We start from the raw sequence: 18,272 nt of genomic DNA on the forward strand, positions 1-18,272 counted from the left end.
CAGGTCACACCACGGGCCCAGCCTTCCTCCTCTGCCTTCACAGGCAGACAAACATTCTACATCGTGTCTGGGGATGGGAGGCCCAGGGTCTGAGGCCCCAGCGGCCCAGGGTCTGAGGCCCCGGCCACCCAGGCTGGGGACCCTGAGTGGCGGTGCGTATCTCTCCAGGCTTCACGGAGATCATGCCCTGGCAGAGCGTGCCCCTGGAGGAGAGCCTGCCCACTTGCCAGCGGGGCGACACCTTCCCTGTGGGTGAGGTGAAGATGCTAGAGAAGCAGACGAGCCCGCCCGACTACCTGACGGAGGCTGAGCTCATCACGCTCATGGAGAAGCATGGCATTGGTGGGTGCACCTGCCCAGGCCCCAGAGCCAGCTCTGTCTCCAGTACTCAGGCTTCGAGTCTACTCACAAAGCTGCCCCGCCACCCCCGTGTGCCTAGCCCAGCACCCCTCCACGGGCTGGCGTCTGGAAACTGGTGACCCAGTGTGTGGCCAGCCAGGCAGGGCCACAGCGGGCATCCCCTCCCGAGGCCTCCATTCAGGACCTGGCCTTCCCTGTGAAGGCCCAGATGTGCCCTCGTGCACTGTGGGTGTGCACACGCCGACTAACGCCCACAAGGCTGAAGATTGGCCCAGATGCCAGGTGACTCATAGAAATCATATTGGCAGTCCCCTGAGTCCACACAGCCAGCCTGGTCTGTCCTGAAATCAGGTGACAGGGAAACGAGATCTCACAGGAGCTGCTTCCCTGGGAGAGAACAGAAATGCCTGTCCCAGGGACAGGGCTCCCCAAAGGGTGACCAGGAAGTTTCCAAGCAAGAACGGGCAGCCCAGGGGAGTTTATCAAAGCAAAAGTGTAGTCACCAGTGCACACTCCTCACAGGAGTGGTGGCCTCACAAGTCCCCAGGCCTGGCACTGTGAATGATGTCTCACATGCTGGGGGCCAGCCTCACTGCCGGAGCCTTCTCCCCAGGTGGCGCTTGCACCGCCGGGCACTGCCTGTTCCCTGGGGCACTACCCCTGGCTGACAGGCTCTGGAGGCCTGTGGGATGTCACAGCCACTGTGTCCAGGCTCTGCTCCAGCAGTGGTCATATAGGTGGACTCTCAGGGAGTGCCTCTTCCCAGGCTGGGGTCCTGGTGACCATGGCAACCTTGGCAGGAGAGCAGAGCTCTGGGCTTGCTCCTCTCAGGAGCACCTGCCAGGGTCCTGAAATAGCCCTCAGCCCACTGTGGAGTGTGGGCTCTGCTCCCCTGTGTCCTCTGCCCTCTCGCATTGATGGGACACTGGCTCCTGGCAGCCCTATGCTAGCCAGTGAGCCAGACCCAATCACCAATACAAGTTTGTGACAGTGAAGAGGGCTCTGGTGTTACCTTCTGAACAGGAGTGGTCAGGGTGGCCCTGTGACTGAGCCCCCAGGAGTATGTAAAAAGGGCCTGACCAGAGCCGCCACAGAGGAGCCCATACCACACGTCATGGTGCCCGGCAGACTCGGTGGTAGTGGCACACACCACCCACAGCCTGCCACACTGGGTGCAGAGCTGGCCTCGTGCCAAGAGCCATGGGCCCTCAGCAGGCTCCTTAGCCCCTGGAGGCCAGTTTCTTCCCATGTGAGATTCTCTCCAAGCTACTTTGGGAAGGTGTGTGTCACCTGCCCTTGCTGGTGAGTGTGCAGGGAGCCCTAGCCTCCTTTCTGCCCCTCTGACTGGCACCTGCCATAGTCAGAACGCCTCAGCCTCCGCTGCGCCCCTCTGCCAGAAAAGCTCCTCTGGGTGGGAAAGTGGAATCCTGGGGACTGGGAGCCTGCCCTGGGGATCATGACAGGCCTTGCAGAGAGGGAGGAGGTGAGAGACAGGAAGTGGACAGGTTTAGGGGAGGGTGGCTCTGCAGTAAGCTTGTAAGCACCTCCGTGTTCTGGTGGAGTGGGGCTCTGGCTCCAGGGTGGGTGCCGCAGGACCCAAGCAGGAGAAGCCATAGAAGTCACGTTTCCCAGGCGCAGAATAAGCACTGTGACCTTGGAGAGTTCCTTAACCTCTGAGCCTGTCGTCTTTGCCGTAAAGCAGGAGTAGGCACCCCGTGCAGGGAGGGCTGCCCCTGTGTTCTCAAGGCAGAACGTGAAATGCATGCAGTTGGTGCCCAGCACAGTGCAGGGGGAGCTCGGCACAGCCCTCCCTCCTGTGGCCAGGAGCAGTGAGAGGGCCTGAGCACCAGGGGCCCCGTGACAGGTGCTACAGCACATGGTTCAGTGGGGCATGTCTAAGGCAGGCCAGGAACCCTGGGGCCTTGTACATTGCAGGCACAGATGCCAGCATCCCTGTGCATATCAACAACATTTGCCAGCGCAACTACGTCACTGTGGAGAGCGGGCGCCGGCTCAAGCCCACCAACCTCGGCATCGTCCTGGTGCACGGCTACTACAAGATTGGTGAGTTCCTCAGTCCTGCCCCCAGGGCCCACTGAGGCTCCTGGGCTTCTCCCTGGGCATTGGCTCTGCTGCCTGCTCCAAACAAGCCCCTGCCCTGCAGTGATCCCCCAGCCCCACACGCACTCCCTCAACACCCACTGAAGGGGCGCTGCCCCAGGACCTGCCCAGAGCAGGCGTTCGGTGTGTTTAAAGGCTGAACAGACGTGTGTGAGGGAACCAAAAGCGGAGGCGAATGTGCCTCAGCCCTGTTCCCTGGAGGTTCCCCAGGGGCCAAGGGGAGAGGGAGGAGCACAAAACTGGCCCAAAGGCGTCCTGGAGCTCATCTGTGATGTGGTTCTAGCCACAGGAAATCCCTGGCCACTCTGCCTGACATTTCCGGGTGGGAAATCAGGAAAGGCCTGGGGTCATAAGAGCCAGCCTGGTACCATCTGAGGCTGTGGACTGGTGGGTAGGGCAGAGGCCAGGAAGATAGGCCAGAGCAGGAGGTTACAGGGCAGTAGCCCTGCCTGGGAGGAGGTGGCATGGCCCCGGATGCGAGTGCTCAGGGCAACATCTGCCCCCTGCCCACTTGCAGACGCAGAGCTGGTGCTCCCCACCATCCGCAGTGCAGTGGAGAAGCAGCTGAACCTGATCGCCCAGGGCAAGGCTGACTACCGCCAGGTCCTGGGCCACACCCTGGACGTGTTCAAGAGGAAGTTCCACTACTTTGTCGACTCCATTGCCGGTACAGTCTGCCTCTGGCCTGCCCCTCACCAGAGGGGGGTGTCTCTGTCAGCGCTGCCAGTACCTGGGGACCCAGGTCCCCACGTGGGACCAGCTTCCAGATCTGGGCTCCAGGCCTCCGTAGGCCAGGGCAGTGACACCTCCTGGCTGAGTTGAAAGAGCTGGTGCATTAACACCACACACGGCCAGGAACATGCGCCTCTGACACACAGGGCTGCTGCCCTGCCGTTCTGCCAGGGACAGTAGAAACCACCGCCTATAGGGACTCTTTCACATTCAGACCCTTGACCACGTGTTGCAGAGCCTTTTGCTAGGGACTGGGAAGAAGATGACTCCTACACTCTGCTTGCCCGCAGGCATGGATGAGTTGATGGAGGTGTCTTTCTCGCCCCTGGCGGCCACAGGCAAGCCCCTCTCACGCTGTGGGAAGTGCCACCGCTTCATGAAGTACATCCAGGTAGGTGCAGGGAACACTAACTCAGGCAAGCTGCCTCACCCCTGTAGGCCTCAGCTTTGTCGTTGATCACACAGGAATCATGTTCTTTGTCCTGGCTGTCACAGAAGAATGAGCATAAAGAAGCCTTGACAAAAAATACCCAGTGTCCCCATGTCCCCTAGAACACACAGCCATTAGGCCATGCAAACACACGGTGCATTTTTCCCTAACACCATGCCACTTGCCATCATGGACATTAATGCACGCACAGAGATTTTAGAACTGCCTTTTCTGCACACGTGGAACAAGGGCCAGAGATTCATGCGCCTTGCCTGACAGTGTGTCACGGGTTCTGCATGACAGGGTACATATTTTTTATTATGAGAGGAGTGGGGGTGGGGGCCAAGTCGGTGGCCCCAGTGACCCTCACGCCTCCTGCCTGGCATTGCCGCAGGCCAAGCCAAGCCGCCTGCACTGCTCCCACTGCGATGAGACCTACACGCTCCCCCAGAACGGCACCATCAAGCTCTACAAGGAGCTCCGCTGCCCTCTAGATGACTTCGAGCTGGTCCTGTGGTCTTCAGGTTCTCGGGGCAAGAGCTACCCTCTGTGCCCCTACTGCTACAACCACCCACCCTTCCGAGACATGAAGAAAGGTGAGTGCAGCCGCTCCCTCTTGTCCACAGGTAGCTGCAGTCTCTGTTCAGTGCCAACCCCTGCCTTGCACCAGGCCGGACTCTGAGGGGACCCCTCACCCTGGCCTTTCCTGCACTCATTGGCACTGAGACGAGAGACCCTGGATGTAGGTGGGGCACTGCTCAGGCCTCAGCCAGTGGTGCCACCCTCTCTCTGTGTCAGAATCGAGCAGGCAACCCTAGTCCACCCTCAGGACCTGGGCACAGGTGGGCAATGCTCCCTCCGGAGCTGAGTGAGCAAGAGGATGCAGCAGTCGGGGGACCCACCCGGTGAGCGGGCACCCCCAGTCAGCGTCCACCACTATCCTCCATCCTCATCCTCGTCCTCATTACTGGAGGAGGGAGCACATGTCCAGGCAGGCAGGACAGAGAGCACCGAGCCAGACCAGGAACCAGCGGGAGTGAGGCGTCTGCCCACATTCACCGTGTGCGCTGCAGAAAGCCCCCTCAGGCCTCAGTCTGCACCCAGGCTGCCGGGGGAGTGAGACCCCATCCCCGCCCTCCTGCTGCCTCCAGAGCAGCTGACAGGGTGGTCCCATGTGGCCCAGTGACATGAGGGTCATGTGGCATTACCAGTAACAAGCTGTGACAGCAAAGCAAAGGGGGGATGGAGTCGGCTGAAACCCACTGGGATGGCGCCAGCAAGGGGCCTTGAAAGTTGAGGAGGTTTCAGATAAGCAGAAAACAAGGGTAATGGCAGCCAGAAGCCGAAGCATGAGCAAGGCCGTCCCCAAGAGCAAGGCCAAGAAGAGTTCCTTCTGCTGGGACGAGGGATCCAGGAGCTTGAGGCATTGGGAGCAGGCTGCAGAGGGCAGGTGGGCACAGTGGGCGTGCCTTTACAGGGCTCCCCTCTCCCACCAGGCATGGGCTGCAACGAGTGTACGCACCCCTCCTGCCAGCACTCGCTGAGCATGCTGGGTATCGGCCAGTGCGTGGAATGTGAGAGCGGGGTGCTGGTGCTGGACCCCACCTCGGGCCCCAAGTGGAAGGTGGCCTGCAACAAGTGCAACGTGGTAGCGCACTGCTTCGAGAACGCCCACCGCGTGCGGGTGTCCGCCGACACCTGCAGTGTCTGTGAGGCCGCCTTGCTTGACGTGGACTTCAACAAGGCCAAGTCCCCACTCCCGGGCGATGAGACGCAGCACATGGGCTGCGTCTTTTGTGACCCCGTCTTCCAGGAGCTGGTGGAGCTGAAGCATGCGGCCTCCTGCCACCCCATGCACCGCGGTGGACTAGGGAGAAGGCAGGGTCGAGGGCGGGGCCGAGCCAGGAGGCCCCCTGGGAAGCCCAACCCCAGACGGCCCAAGGACAAGATGTCAGCCCTGGCCGCCTACTTTGTATGATGGCCCTGTCCTCCCTCACCCAGGCTGCAGTGCCATGCAGACACCTCATGGCACTTCAGACTATTAAAATGCATTTTATTTTATCCAGAGCTGGGGCCCCTTTGCTGGTGCAGTGATGTCAGAGCGTTACCGTGTCCCTGGGCACCTGTGGGGCCCTCTTTCCCTCTCCAAAACCCAATATATCTCCCTTCAGCCTGCACACACATGCCCAGTGTGCTCCCTGATATCCCTACACCCAGGCAGTACAGGCAGGGATGCCCCAACCCTGAAGCTCTGGGGAATAGACCCAGTTTGCACTCACACACCATCTCAATCCGTGCTGCTGATGGTAGCTGTGTGCACAAGCAGTGGCCCTGATGCCTTAAGGAAGGCGGCCTTGACAGCTGTGGCTCCAGCAGGAGAGGAGTCTAGTGGAGCAGGCGGGGCTGGGAAACCCCCTCCCTGGATCTGGCTCATGAATCCTCTTGGTCTTCGCTGCAGCCCCCTGCTCGGGGCCACCCTCTTGACCCTACGCTTCTCCGTCCCCTGCTCCCTGTTCCCATCTCTGAGAAGCCCTGTACATGGTGCCCGTGTGTGTCTGGCAGCTTCCTGGGGCCTGCTGCAATTCCTATTCTCACAACAAGCCCTTATTGTCTTAGAGGCAGCTGGGCGTCCCATGGAACCCATTCACATGCCAGGTTTAGAAAATACCCTGTAGGCCAGACTGCCCTGTGGTGCCAGGTGCTGGTGGCAGCCGCCCTCTGACCTCAGTGCCTTCTCGTGCTCCCTTCCCCAAACACCCGAGGAGAGACACCTGTGCAGGATCCACTGTGTGTTGGAAACTCCCTCCACACTCTGCCCGTGCCCCATTGAGTGGTGACAGGAGCTCAGCAAAACAGCTTTCCAGACTGTTCAGTGGGACCTTTCTTTGAGGGGCAGGTCAGGAATGTTTTGGACTCAGACCTGCCCCCCACCCCCTAACTCAGTAGTAGATTCCCAGGCCGCACCAGGACGTATATGACAGCTCCTGTAAGGAAACCTGGAGCCCACCCAGCATACCCCACCTGGACCCCCTTCCTGGAGACCCTCACAGGTTAACACGGGGGTTCCCTGGAACACAGTTTGGAGAGCTACTTGAAGCTGAGTGAAAATACACAGACATGGGGAACCACACAGAGGGTCCTGGGATGTGTCTCAGAAGTACAGGCTTCAGAAAGGAGGGGGTGCTCTCAGAGCTTCTGCCCCCTCCCACCCACTCTGGTCCCATTCTGGGGCCCTAGCAAGGCCACACCTGTTAGGTCCCCAGTACAGGGCTGTGACTCTGCTCTTCCACCCACAGGGCTCAGTGGACCTGGAGCCTTCTCCGCAGAAGGTTTCAAGACCTCCAGGACCCTTAGGTTATAGGGCTAATTCAGGCTTGGAGGAGCGGAGACGGTTCCTAGGTCTTAAACCCAGACCACCCAGTCCTTCCTCACTATGCTTCTGCACTGCGATTTCAGCCACAGGCAGGGCTAATCACAAAGTGTTCCTTTATTTTCCTCTGCAATTGTCCCTTGCGCGTGACCCTCGTTCAAGGCCCTTGGCTTCCGCAGCTTGATTCTGCACTCCAAGTCCATTCACCTCCCATCCAGTAGCATCCAACCCCGCTGCTACTGCTGCCAACCTGGCCTTGGGAGCAAGGAGGACAAGGAAAGGACAAGACCCCTTTTAGGCCAGAACTGCCTTCAGATCAGCCACGCTCCATGGGACTGTACCTCCGCCCTGGAGGCTGGAGAGGTCAGTGGCTGCAGACTGGCTCAAGGAGCCCCTGGCCCTGCCCACCTAGCCAGGGGTGCAGCCTTGCCAGAGAAGCAGAGAAGCATCTGTGGCTGGGTGGGTGATATTGAAAGATTCCTTTCAGCAGGGTGGAAGCCAGGAGCTGAGGTGTGATGGAATGCGGACAGTGAGGCAGTGACAGCACCACAAGGCAGGAGTCATCTCCAGGCACATCCTTGGCCTGGAGCCCATAGGGACAAGCTCCTGGTGGTGCCTCACTTTGCCGTCCTCTCTAAGCCGCAGACCTCGAATGGAATCAGTGCTCAAGAGTCTAATTGGGCCCCCTCTGAGGATGCCTGTGGGAATATCAGCTTTTACCACACCACACTGCACTTTACAATGTGGGAGGGCCTGCCCCACACACCACCTCACCTGTGCTGCGGTTCTCGAACTTCACCCTACAGCCATTCTGTTGTAGGTGATCTCAGGGGCAGTTTGAGAAACAGTGGCTCAGGGTCTCACAACAGCCCTCTGAGATAGGTTGGTTGCTATTGTCCCCATTTTTTCTCTTCAAGAAACTGAGGCTCAGGTGAGCTAAGGAATGTGCCCAGGGCCACTGTTTATAAGTAGCAGCCTCAAGCCTTGCTCATGGTTATTGCCCTGACAGGGATCTAGGAAGGAGTGAGCAGGAGAATGGGAGGAGGCAGGACCCTCCGCCCCAGCCCTGCTTTCTCTGCCCAGACACCTCCTGCCTTGCAGACCCAACCCCACCCCAGATGGTTTCCTTTCCAATCACCCAGCTGCTAGTTCTCCAGGTTCCTGGAATCACTCCAGGTTCCTCCTGTTAGAGAAGCATCCCAGAGACATTCATTCCTGGCAAGGACACAGGCCTGTGGACCTGAAGGCCAGGTGGGCAGAGCCACATAAGATCTGGTGCCCCAACCTCCATTTAAAAAATTATACTTTACAACTGCGTTGGTATAAAGATGAATATATTAATATCATATATTAAAACATTTTCTTTGACATAAAGGTTTCTTTCTTCTGCCTTTAAAGTAAAATATTTTGGCCAAGTATGATGGTTCACACCTATAATCCCAGCACTTGGGGACGCTGAGGCAGGAGGATCACTTGAGCTCAAGAGTTCAAGACCAGCCTGGGCAACATAGTGAGACCCTGTCTCTACAAATTTTTTTTAATCAGCTGGGTGTAGTGGTGCTTGCCTGTGTTCCCAGACACTAGGAAGGCTGAGGCAGGAGGGGAGGGTCACTTGAGCCCAGGAGTTTGAGGCTGCAGTGAGCTGTGATCATGCCACTGCACTCCAGTGTGAGCACCAGAGAAGGAGCTTGTCTCTAAGAAGAGAGAAAAAGAATATTTTCATGAGCCTCTGTGTTGGCAGAAAAATGGCCCTTCAGAGATGTTCATGCCCTATACCTGTGCCTGTGTTAGATTACATGGCAGACCCGGCATAGTGGCTCACGCCTGTAATCCCAGCACTTTGGGAGGCCAAGGCAGGCAGATCATTTGAGGTCAGGAGTTTGAGACCAGCCTGACCAACATGGTGAAACCCCGTCTCTACTAAAAATACAAAAAAAATTAGCCAGGCATGGTGGTGTGTGCCTGTAGTCCCAGCTACTCGGGAGGCTGAGGCAGGAGAATCACTTGAACCAGGGAGGCAGAGGTTGCAGTGAATCGAGGTCGTGCCACTGCAGTACAGCCTGGGTGACAGGGTGAGACTCCATGTCAAAAAAAAAAAAAAATTATGGGACAAAGGGGAATTAAGGTTGCTAATCAACTGATTAGCAACTGAGAGATGATCCTGGATTATCTGGGTGGGCCCAATGGCATCAGGAGGGTCTTTAGAAGTAGCAGAAGGAAGCAGAGGATGGAACCAGAGGTGGCAGTGTGAGAAAGGCTCAACTGGCCATTGCTGGCTTTGAGGCTGGAGGAAGGGGCCACGAGCCAAGGTATGCGGGGAGCCCTTAGGAGCTGGAAAAGGCAGGGGAACAGTTTCTCCCCTAGAATCCGCAGAAAGGAACGCATTCTGGCGATCCCTGGATCTTTGCCCACTGAGACTAAGTGGACTTCTGACCTCCAGAACGGAAAGATAACAAAAGCCTCAACGTTTGTGGAAACAAATAACTCATAATGAGCCCGGGACTGTGCCTCCTTTCCCGACGGATGAGCCTGCCTGGGCAGTCTGGGTTTGCATCCCTGCTCTGTCACGTACCAGCTGCTGACGGCACAAGTTGCTTAATTTCTGGGCGCTGTGACCTAGGGATTGCTTTCTCCATCCAGCCTTCCACCCAAAGCTGCAGAAGAGAAGCAAGAGGCTGCTGACTGGGGCGGCTCCAGAGCCCAGGTGGAGCCGCAGTTCGCCTACCACTAAAGGGCCGCAGTCACGGTCCGCGTAGCCGCCAGGGGGCAGCAGAGGTCCGGCCCGCGAGCCTGGAGGCCCGACTGCGCCTGCGCGGCGCCCGCGGCCGCCAGGGACGGGAAGTGGGCGGGGCCGGCCGGCAGCAGCTTGCGGGACGCGGAGCCGCGAGGAGACAGCTGAGGCCCGCGGAGACCTGGGGTGAGGAGGCCGGGGGGGACGGGATTAAAGGGCTGACGGGGCTGGGACGAGGGTTAGGCGAGCGCCCAAGGTGCACAGGGGTGAAATGGGACCGAGGAACCGGAGGGGTGGAATCAGAGGGCTGGGGAGGCAAGGAGGCCGAGACGAGACTCACATGGGTGCACCCAAAGGGTGCGGGGGTGCAATGCGGGGGGCCGAGGAGCAAGAGGGGCCGCTGCGGACCTGAGGAACCCAAGGCTGGGAGTTGGGGGGCTGGGGAGCCACGGGGACAGTACTGGGGGGCCGGCGGGGGTGTGGCCGAGCTGAGGGCCTCGTAGGAACCGAGGGCTATGAGGCAGAATGGGGTGCTGAGGGGGACGCGCCCCATTTTCCGAGATTTGGCCTCTCCCCACCCCCCAGGAGCCTCTGGGCCGGCACGTTGCCCCATATCCCCCCAGTCCCTGCACCTTCAGGGGCCCAGTCTGCCTGATGGCCCCCGGCTCCGCGGCCTCCTAAGCGTCTGTGAAGCGAGCGTCAGCTGCACAAGTGCTCGGGCTGCAGCTGCTTCAGCCACAGGTCTGTGAGCCAGAGCCTCAGGCGCAGAGGCCGGGCACACTGCCGCTGAGTTCGGTCAGGCAAGCCCCTGAACCTGTCTGTGCAACAGGAAGAACTGGCTCCGGCTGCAGGGATTTCAGCATAGGGCTTGACACACAGCGAGGCCCACTGCAAGGTGGCGGGGTCCTTCGAAGCCTTCCACCCTGCGGGACAGAGTCACACATGTCGTGGTGGCATTCCCCGGGACAAGTTCCCTGGGCCCAGCTGAGCTCTCACCACGGGGGATAGAAAGTGGGGCCGGCCAGCACTCTGAGGCCATCTCCAGTCTCTTCTGTTGTCAAATTTCACTCTTTTCCTCCTGCACGCGAGGTGGAAGTGCCAAAGGCACCGGGCATCCGGAGACCTTGATTGAGTTCGCTTTGCCCTTTCCACCTGTGGGAGACCTTAAATGGGTGCTTGCCCTCCTAGAACCTATTTCTTCATCTGCAGTGTAGCCTGACAGTATGTACTTCTCAGCGTAGTTGTGAGAGGTAAACAAAACGAATGCATTTCTGAAAGCCATGAACCTCTACACGAGTTCATTTGTGGAATTCCTTTAAGATACCGCCTGAAGGCCGGGCGCGGTGGCTCATACCTGTAATCCCAGCACTTTGGGAGGCCGAGGCAGGCATATCACCTGAGGCCAAGAGTTACAGATCAGCATGGCAAAACTCCATCTCTACTAAAAATACAAAAATTAGCCGCGCGTGGTGGCAGGTGCCTGTAATCCTAGCTACTCAGGAGGCTGAGGCAGGAGAATTGCTTGAACCTGGGAGGCAAAGGTTGCAGTGAGCTGAGATCCCACTATTGCACTCCAGCCTGGGCAACAAGAGCGAAACTCCCTCTCAAAAAAAAAAAAAAAAAAAGAAGGATACCACCTGAAGCCAACCAACCTTTAAGACCTGGCGCTGCTGCCCACTGCACCCTTCAGAGTGGTGTAGCTTCCTCAGCCCACGCCACCCGCCAGTCACTCTTCCCTCTGCCATCACTTACCACCTGCTGTACACAAAGGGCCATTGTGGGCTCCCTGACTGCAGGGAGCTTACAGTCGATCAGGAAAGTCAGGCCTGTAGAAAGAAGTGGTGGTTGCACAGCAGTGTGACTGTGCTTAATGCCATGGAACTGTACACTTAGAAATGGTTAAAAGGATACATAGTACGTATATTTTACAACAATAAAAAAATTTATATATGTAGGAAAAAAATCTAGGATTTACATCTAACTATTATCAGTAGTTATGAATAAAGAAATAAGAATCTCCTTTGGTAGAAAAAAAAAGGTTGGCCAGGCGTGGTGTCTCATACCTGTAATCACAGCACTTTGGGAGGCTGAGGCGGGCAGATCACCTAAGGTCAGGAGTTCGAGACCAGCCTGGCCAACATGGTGAAACCCCATCTCTACTAAAAATACAAGAAAATTAGCCAGGCGTGGTTGTGGGTGCCTGTAATCCCAGCTACTAGGGAGGCCTAGGCAGGAGTATCACTTGAACCTGAGAGGCGGAGGTTGCAGTGAGCCGAGATTGCGCCACTGCACTCCAGCCTGGGTGATAGAGCAAGACTCTGTCTCAAAAAACAACAACAACAAAATAGTTAACATGAATGATGCTTTTGTTACACTATAGTGATGCAGTTTCCTTTTCTAAGGGTTGCTGGTTTTTTTCCATTACCCTGGTTCTGCAGTTAAGCAAGACTCAAGTATTTTTTCTATGTCCCCTAAAAAACTGCGGTTGTTAAACCCTGCATTTGTTAAGCTTAGGAGTCGAAACTAATGCACTAGAGGAAAATAAATATTTTAATTTAAAAAGAAAACTTTTTACAAGTCAGATGTGGGCAAAAGTGCCATAGAGACATGAAAGAGAGCATGCTGGATCCAAAGATGGGGAGATTTCAGCAAAGCCTGGAAGGATCCGACAGATCTCGGGAGGCAAAATGGAAGGAGGACACCACAAAACAAGGAGGGGAGGGGCTGCCCTAGGGTTGGGGGTACACAGAAATGGAAGGAGCCATGAGAGAGCCAAAGCCCAGAGTTGGTGGCCATGAGGGACAGGTCAGGGATAGAAGGAGTTAGAATGACTTCCCAGGTGTCATCACAGGGCCCACAGTGAGGTTCCCCAGCATGAACCCCACCCTGGGACTCTGGGCAAGTTCCTTAGCTCTTCTGCTACAGCCTGCTGTGTGAAGTGGGGATAACCACAAGAGGATGTTGGGAGGCTAAAAGCCATCCCAGGAAGAGTGCTCAGAGCAGAGGCAGATGGCAGCTGGCAGCACCGTCGGCCACACCCCTGCAGCTACCCCCAATGACTTCGCTTTGCCATTTCCCACCTGTGTGGGACCTTAAAGGTTCTAGAAGGGTGAGCACCCATTTGGTGTGCAGAGGGGCCCTGATCCAGGAGGAACCAGCTACCAGTCGCATTTGGTCAGACTGGTCCAGGCAGGCGGCGCTGGGCTGCAGGAGTCCAATGTCCCTCCCATGCCCACCCCAGGCTCTTGGTGATTTGCACAGGCTCATGCACACGTCCCTCTTATTCGGAGTTTTTCACTGGTGTGCCCTGCTCAGGAAAGCCCGGCACCAGGCTCCACCAACTCTGGTGCTCTCCCAGCCCTGCCTCCTCCCTGCGGTTTGCCACTGGCCTCCATGCCATTCCTGATGCTGTCTCCTCCAGTTGATCCCTCAAAGAACCACAGCACTGTCCCCTGCCCCTCCAGGCACTCCCAGGGCTGCCTCTGGTTTCCCTTGGGTGAGGAATTTTTCCTTCCTGCCGGGTGCGCCATGGTGTACGTCAGATTCAGGAGCTTATTGCAAAAAGGAAGGAAATGATTCCTGTCCCTTTCGACTTCTGGGTTCCAGGGAGGGAAAGTTGTGTCCTGGTTTCTCTCCTCACCTCTTGCCTTAGGTTGGTGATGCAGAAACAAGGGTGCTTGGTCCCCAGCAAGTAAGATGGCCCTGGGCACCCTGCCTTTCTAACAAGAGCAGGCAGTTGGCACAGGTCCTGAGAGTAAGCCAGCCTGTCCCCTGTACAGATGCAGACAGAGCTTCACACACAGACATCATCACACCCCCCAGACCTCACTTAGTACACATGGCACAGACACCATTGAGGCCAGTGGGCACAAGGCACAGAGAGAGCAGGCAGGTGGCCACAGTGAATCAGGGTCTGCAGTGCAGACAGGAGGTGCCACCCTTCCTGAGGGAACAGGCCGATTGTGGGGAGGGGCTCCCAGCACAGGAAAGAGTACCCCAAGGTCAGGAGGCAAGAAGGAGGCACCTGCATCCCAAAATGTCCAGCAGACATCACCAGCAAGTGGGGTGGAAGTGAAGGGTCTTGAATTCTGCCCTTGACAGTGGGGCTTTACACTGTGGGCAGGGGTTTCTCCAGGGGGGGCCCTCTGTGTGCTCTAGGGGGGAGCATGCTATCCTCTCACTTGGATCCTAATCATAAATTCACATCAGCACATTTTGTGGTGAGATGGTAGAGCCTCCAGATCACTTGGAATTGCAAGGGAGTGGGCGGAGGCCCCAGGCACTGGCAGTTGCTGGGGGCAGCTCTGCATTGTTCACATTCTCCCAGAAGCTCCAGGGGGCCAGGGCAGTCCCAGGCAGAAGAGGGGCCCTTGGCTGCTTTCACTGCTTGAGGGCAGCCAAGCTTGCTGGGAAATTCACGCCATCTTCGAATGCCTTACAGCTCTGCTGGGGCATGGCTGGCAGGCTGTGCCGCCTCCTCATTGACCTACTAGGGCCTCTGCTCATTTCTCCAGCTCACAGTCTTCCCTTTGTGGTTTGAATGTCAGTGTCCCTCCTGCTCTCAGAGTGATTTTTCCTTATTTGTTTTATGTTCTTTTTTTTTTCCTTATTTGTTTTATGTTCTTTTTTTTTTCCTTTTTGGTAGAGATGGGGGGTGGGGGGTGGTGGTCTCACTGCCCAGGCTGGTCTTGAACTCCCGGCCTCAAGCACTCCTCCTGCCTCACCCTCCCAAAGCGCTGAGCTATAGACCTGAGCCACAGCACCTCGCCAGTTGTTTTATGTTCTTGATGCTTTTACCTGCTTGCCTTCTGTAGCCTGGGCTGCATTAAATTTACTCCTACTTGTGAGTAAATGTGAACCATAGCAATGAATTTAGTCTATCCCCAGAACCTTCAGTAGCAAGCACCCCTATTCCTACATTATTTGTACGTGTCTACTTAAAATAAATTACCTTTCGATTCTGCCTCTAAAAGAAGAGAAGGGTTTTGTGTTTTGTTAATTTACCACCCTTCACCCCTTGCATTCCAAATCCCTCATTGATCAGACATTTAACTTGGTGCTGGGACCTTTCCCTCTGCCCACCCCCATTCTCTTTTGTGTTTTTTATCTTTAGACTTCCAGAAGGCTTGTTCCAAGTTAGCAATTCCTGATAAGGACAGCCCTTTTGTGGGCTGTGAGCTCCCTGCATCTCTTACTTCCCACTCTCTTCATCCTGCACCTCAGGCCCCTGCCGCAGCCGCCCTTTTAGCAAAGTTTGTAGGCAGAGTCTGTGGCTATTCTAAGACTGATGATTCTAGAAGATTCTCCTTGCCTCCTTCATTCAGTTTGCAGAACCTGGAAGTCCTCAGGAAGGTGATGGGCTGTGAAACTGTTCCCCAAATTCTCCACCCTAGAACTTGGGGTGTTCCTCAGAGTCTCATGTCCGTTTGTCACCATAGAAGAACGCAGTTTTTCTCCCCGGCTTAGTAACTGCGTAGGATTTCTTTTTAATTTTTTTTCTGGATCCAATCTCATCCACTACTGCGTAGGACTCACTGGAGAAAGTTTCCCAGCCTGAGTGGTAGACAAAGCCCAAGGTGGAGTCCCTGCTGTGGGAGGGTCTGGAGGGGTCAGGCACCCGAGAGGAAGGGGGCAGGAGAGGGAAGGGTCCATGCTGAGCGGGTGCTGGCAGGGAGGCCCAGGTGTGGGGCCTGGAGGTGAATCCCCGGGGCGATGCAAAGAACAAGGAAGGGGGGCGCTGGAGAGCTGCTTGGGTATAGGCGAGGCAGGCAGGCTGGGGAGGCGACTGTGGAGATTCTGAGTTAGGAGAGAAGAGGAGCCAGAGCCACCCTGGGAGGAGGCTGTGAGGCACCATGTGCCTCTTTCCAGTGAGAGAGGAGCAGGTGAGGGAGTGAAGGCACAGGCTTCGCGATCCCTCTTTGGCCCTGTCTTCCTTCCTGACACCTCAGGCGAGGGAGTAACCCTCTCCAAACCTTGGGATTCTCATCTGTGAAATGGGGGCTTGTCCTGGCTCCTGGGGTGTTAGAGGCAACTCACAGGACTGGTCAGCTCTGGGCATTCCTAAGGACTTAGGGAGGAAGAGCCCACATGCCCCACAGTGGGGTCAGCACCTGGAACTGTCCACAGTGCCCCTCTTCCAGCCAGGGCTTAGCAGGCCTGAGCTGTTCTAGACTCACAATTCCCTCCTCCTATTAGAGAGCACTGAATAGGCCCGATGGTGTCCCAGAGCACCTCCTGTCTGTCCCAGATTAACCCTCTGCTTCTCTCCTGGCCACCCCTTGGGTGGCCCCAGCAGCATCTGAGGATCCCTTCCTGCTCCCATTCTGGCCTGTCTCCAAAACAGCCCTGGGCCAGCCTCCTGCATCTTGGCCCTTCTCTTTCCTCCCCTGAACGCCGCTAGAGCCCCAGCAGGTGGCCCTCCTGTCATCTGGTCACCACGTCCAGGCTCGCAGATCTGGTGGCTTCACTCCCTCACCTCAGAGCCCTCCTGGCTGCTCGGGACCCATGATCAGGTTGAACCCCCTCACCTGCCTCAGTGCCTGTCCTCAGCATCCCTGTCCTGCTCGTCTCTGGCCACACTGGCCACCCTCTGCCAGGAACAGTCTTCCTCCTCTGTCACTTCTTGACAACGTCCACCCAGCTGCTGTTCCTGGCACCATCTCCTGAGACCGGATCTCTGGATGCCCAGAAGTCCCCACCTGGACTCAGGACAGTGGCCAGGGTTGTCCCTCCACTTACTAGTGGCCCTGAACCATGAGGCCATGCACCTGCCACATGGTGCTTGCAGGTGGGCACCTGCATTGCTGGTGCCGTGGCCCCCTGATTCTGCTGACTCTGACATTTCTCCCAAGGGTGAAGCCTGGAGACCCTCTTGTCCTGGCCCAGCTGCAGGCCCCCGGGATGCTCTGGGCATGTCCTCTGGAGCCCCACAGAAGAGCAGCCAAATGGCCAGTGGAGCTGAGGAGACCCCGGGCTTCCTGGACACGCTGCTGCAAGACTTCCCAGCCCCGCTGAGCCCAGAGGACCCTCTGCCATGGAAGGCCCCGGGGACGGTGCTCAGCCAGGAGGAGGTGGAGGGCGAGCTGGCTGAGCTGGCCATGGGCTTTCTGGGCAGCAGGTAGGCCTGTGCACCCCCAAAGGGGACGGGGAGTAAGGGCACGGCACCAGGGCCGACCAGGGATGTGGCTGCTGCTCCCCCACACATCCAGCCCTACACGGGGATCTGCAGCCCCAGATCCCTATGCAGTACCGTGTGCAACTCCCGTGGCTGCTGTGGCAAAGCACCACCCACTGGCACTCAACGCAGCCGAAGCTCATTCTTTCACAGGGCCGGAGGCCAGAGTCCAAGATCAAGGTGGTGGCTGCGCCATGCTGTCTCAAAGGCCGCAGGGAAGAGTCTGCTCCAGGCCTTTCTGTTAGTGCCTGGCCATGACTTCCTGGAGGTCCTTGGCTTGTAGACTCATTCCTCCTAGGTGGCCTTGTTGCACGCGGCATCTCCCCATGTGTGTGTCTGTGCCTTCACACCTCCCCATCCTGCCTGCTGTGTGTCTGTGGCTCCTCCTCTTGTAAGGACATGGGCATTTTGGACCAGGGGCTGCCCTCCTACAGTGTGACCTCATCTTTATTTATTTTTATTTTCGTGGAGAACAGGGTCTCGCTATGTTGCCCAGGCTGGTCTCGAATTTCTGGGCTCCATGGATCCTCACGTTTTTGCCTCCCTAAATGCCAGGGTTACAGGCATGAGCCACTCCAGCCAATGTGACCTCATATGAACATAACTAATTACATTTGCAAAGACTTTAACTCCAAATAAGATCATATTCTGAGCCACAGGGGGCTGGGGCTTCAACATACCTTTTAGGGAACACAATGTAATGCATAGCAGCTGATGAGCAGTATGTCCTGTTTCCGATCCGTGTGATGGACGAGGAGGCAGAGGTGGGTAGATGAAGAGGCTGATGTGAGGCCTTACAGTCAAGGAGGGGCGGGGCCACATGGCACCCCGGCCACCACGATCTGAGAGGTAGCTGGCACTGTCCCCCTTCCACAGGTGAGGAAGCTGAGGCACAGAGAGGTAGCACAACTAGCTTAGCAGATTTCAGGGAAGATAGAGAGTTGGGTGTCCACCAGCAGATAGTGTGTAGCTGTCTCCTAGGCTGACCTCAGAGGTCCCTTCCTTGGAAGACCCTTGCCCTCCCCTTCATTTATTCATTCATTCTGGAATTATTTGTCCCATGAAAGATGGTGAAGGACAAGGTCTCTTCTCGAACCCTCTCTGCTCAGATAGGGTCTTGGAGTCAGGCTGTCTGTGTGGCACAGGAGACAGCTCATGGAGGTGAGCAGGCTGGTGGGCCACGTGCTGTTTCTGTGAACCTAGTCCCTTGCTGAGGGGATGTGCCCATGGTCCCCAGTCCCAGCATCACCCAAATCCAGCATCACCTAAATCACCTGAAATATTACCTGAAGCCATGACAGGCCCTCAGCCATAGCTCTCTCTGACAGAGCCTCCATCCTCAGTGGCTGCCTCA

At 56.9% G+C, this 18,272-nt stretch overlaps 2 protein-coding genes across 2 annotated transcripts in view; both read left to right on the forward strand.

The window, feature by feature from the left end:
• Window positions 1-164: 164 nt before the first annotated feature.
• On the forward strand, window positions 165-5,710 carry TOP3B (DNA topoisomerase III beta). The gene is made up of 6 exons (XM_030815884.1): window positions 165-342; window positions 2,296-2,424; window positions 2,999-3,148; window positions 3,504-3,604; window positions 4,038-4,239; window positions 5,140-5,710. Exons 1-6 carry the CDS (start codon window positions 183-185, stop codon window positions 5,619-5,621), a joined length of 1,224 nt encoding a protein of 407 aa, XP_030671744.1. The 5' UTR covers window positions 165-182; the 3' UTR covers window positions 5,622-5,710.
• A 4,118-nt stretch (window positions 5,711-9,828) lies between these two features.
• PPM1F (protein phosphatase, Mg2+/Mn2+ dependent 1F) overlaps window positions 9,829-18,272 on the forward strand; it is a 32,833-nt gene continuing 24,389 nt past the window's right edge. Inside the window, exons 1-2 of the mRNA XM_003281444.4 lie at window positions 9,829-9,930; window positions 16,596-16,861. Coding sequence (XP_003281492.3) covers window positions 16,656-16,861 — 206 coding nt within the window. The 5' untranslated portion in view covers window positions 9,829-9,930; window positions 16,596-16,655. The remainder of the gene's footprint in view (window positions 9,931-16,595; window positions 16,862-18,272) is intronic.

The sequence above is a fragment of the Nomascus leucogenys genome, chromosome 7b, assembly GCF_006542625.1.
Source record: "Nomascus leucogenys isolate Asia chromosome 7b, Asia_NLE_v1, whole genome shotgun sequence".
Classification (NCBI taxonomy): Eukaryota; Metazoa; Chordata; class Mammalia; order Primates; family Hylobatidae; genus Nomascus; species Nomascus leucogenys.

Bases quoted from the DNA above. Each gene is read 5' to 3' on its own strand.
- TOP3B (XM_030815884.1), top strand. From the start codon at position 183: ATGCCCTGGCAGAGCGTGCCCCTGGAGGAGAGCCTGCCCACTTGCCAG. The intron at 343-2,295 runs GTGGGTGCACCT...TGTACATTGCAG, and splicing joins CATGGAGAAGCATGGCATTG to GCACAGATGCCAGCATCCCT. The intron at 4,240-5,139 runs GTGAGTGCAGCC...CTCTCCCACCAG, and splicing joins CTTCCGAGACATGAAGAAAG to GCATGGGCTGCAACGAGTGT.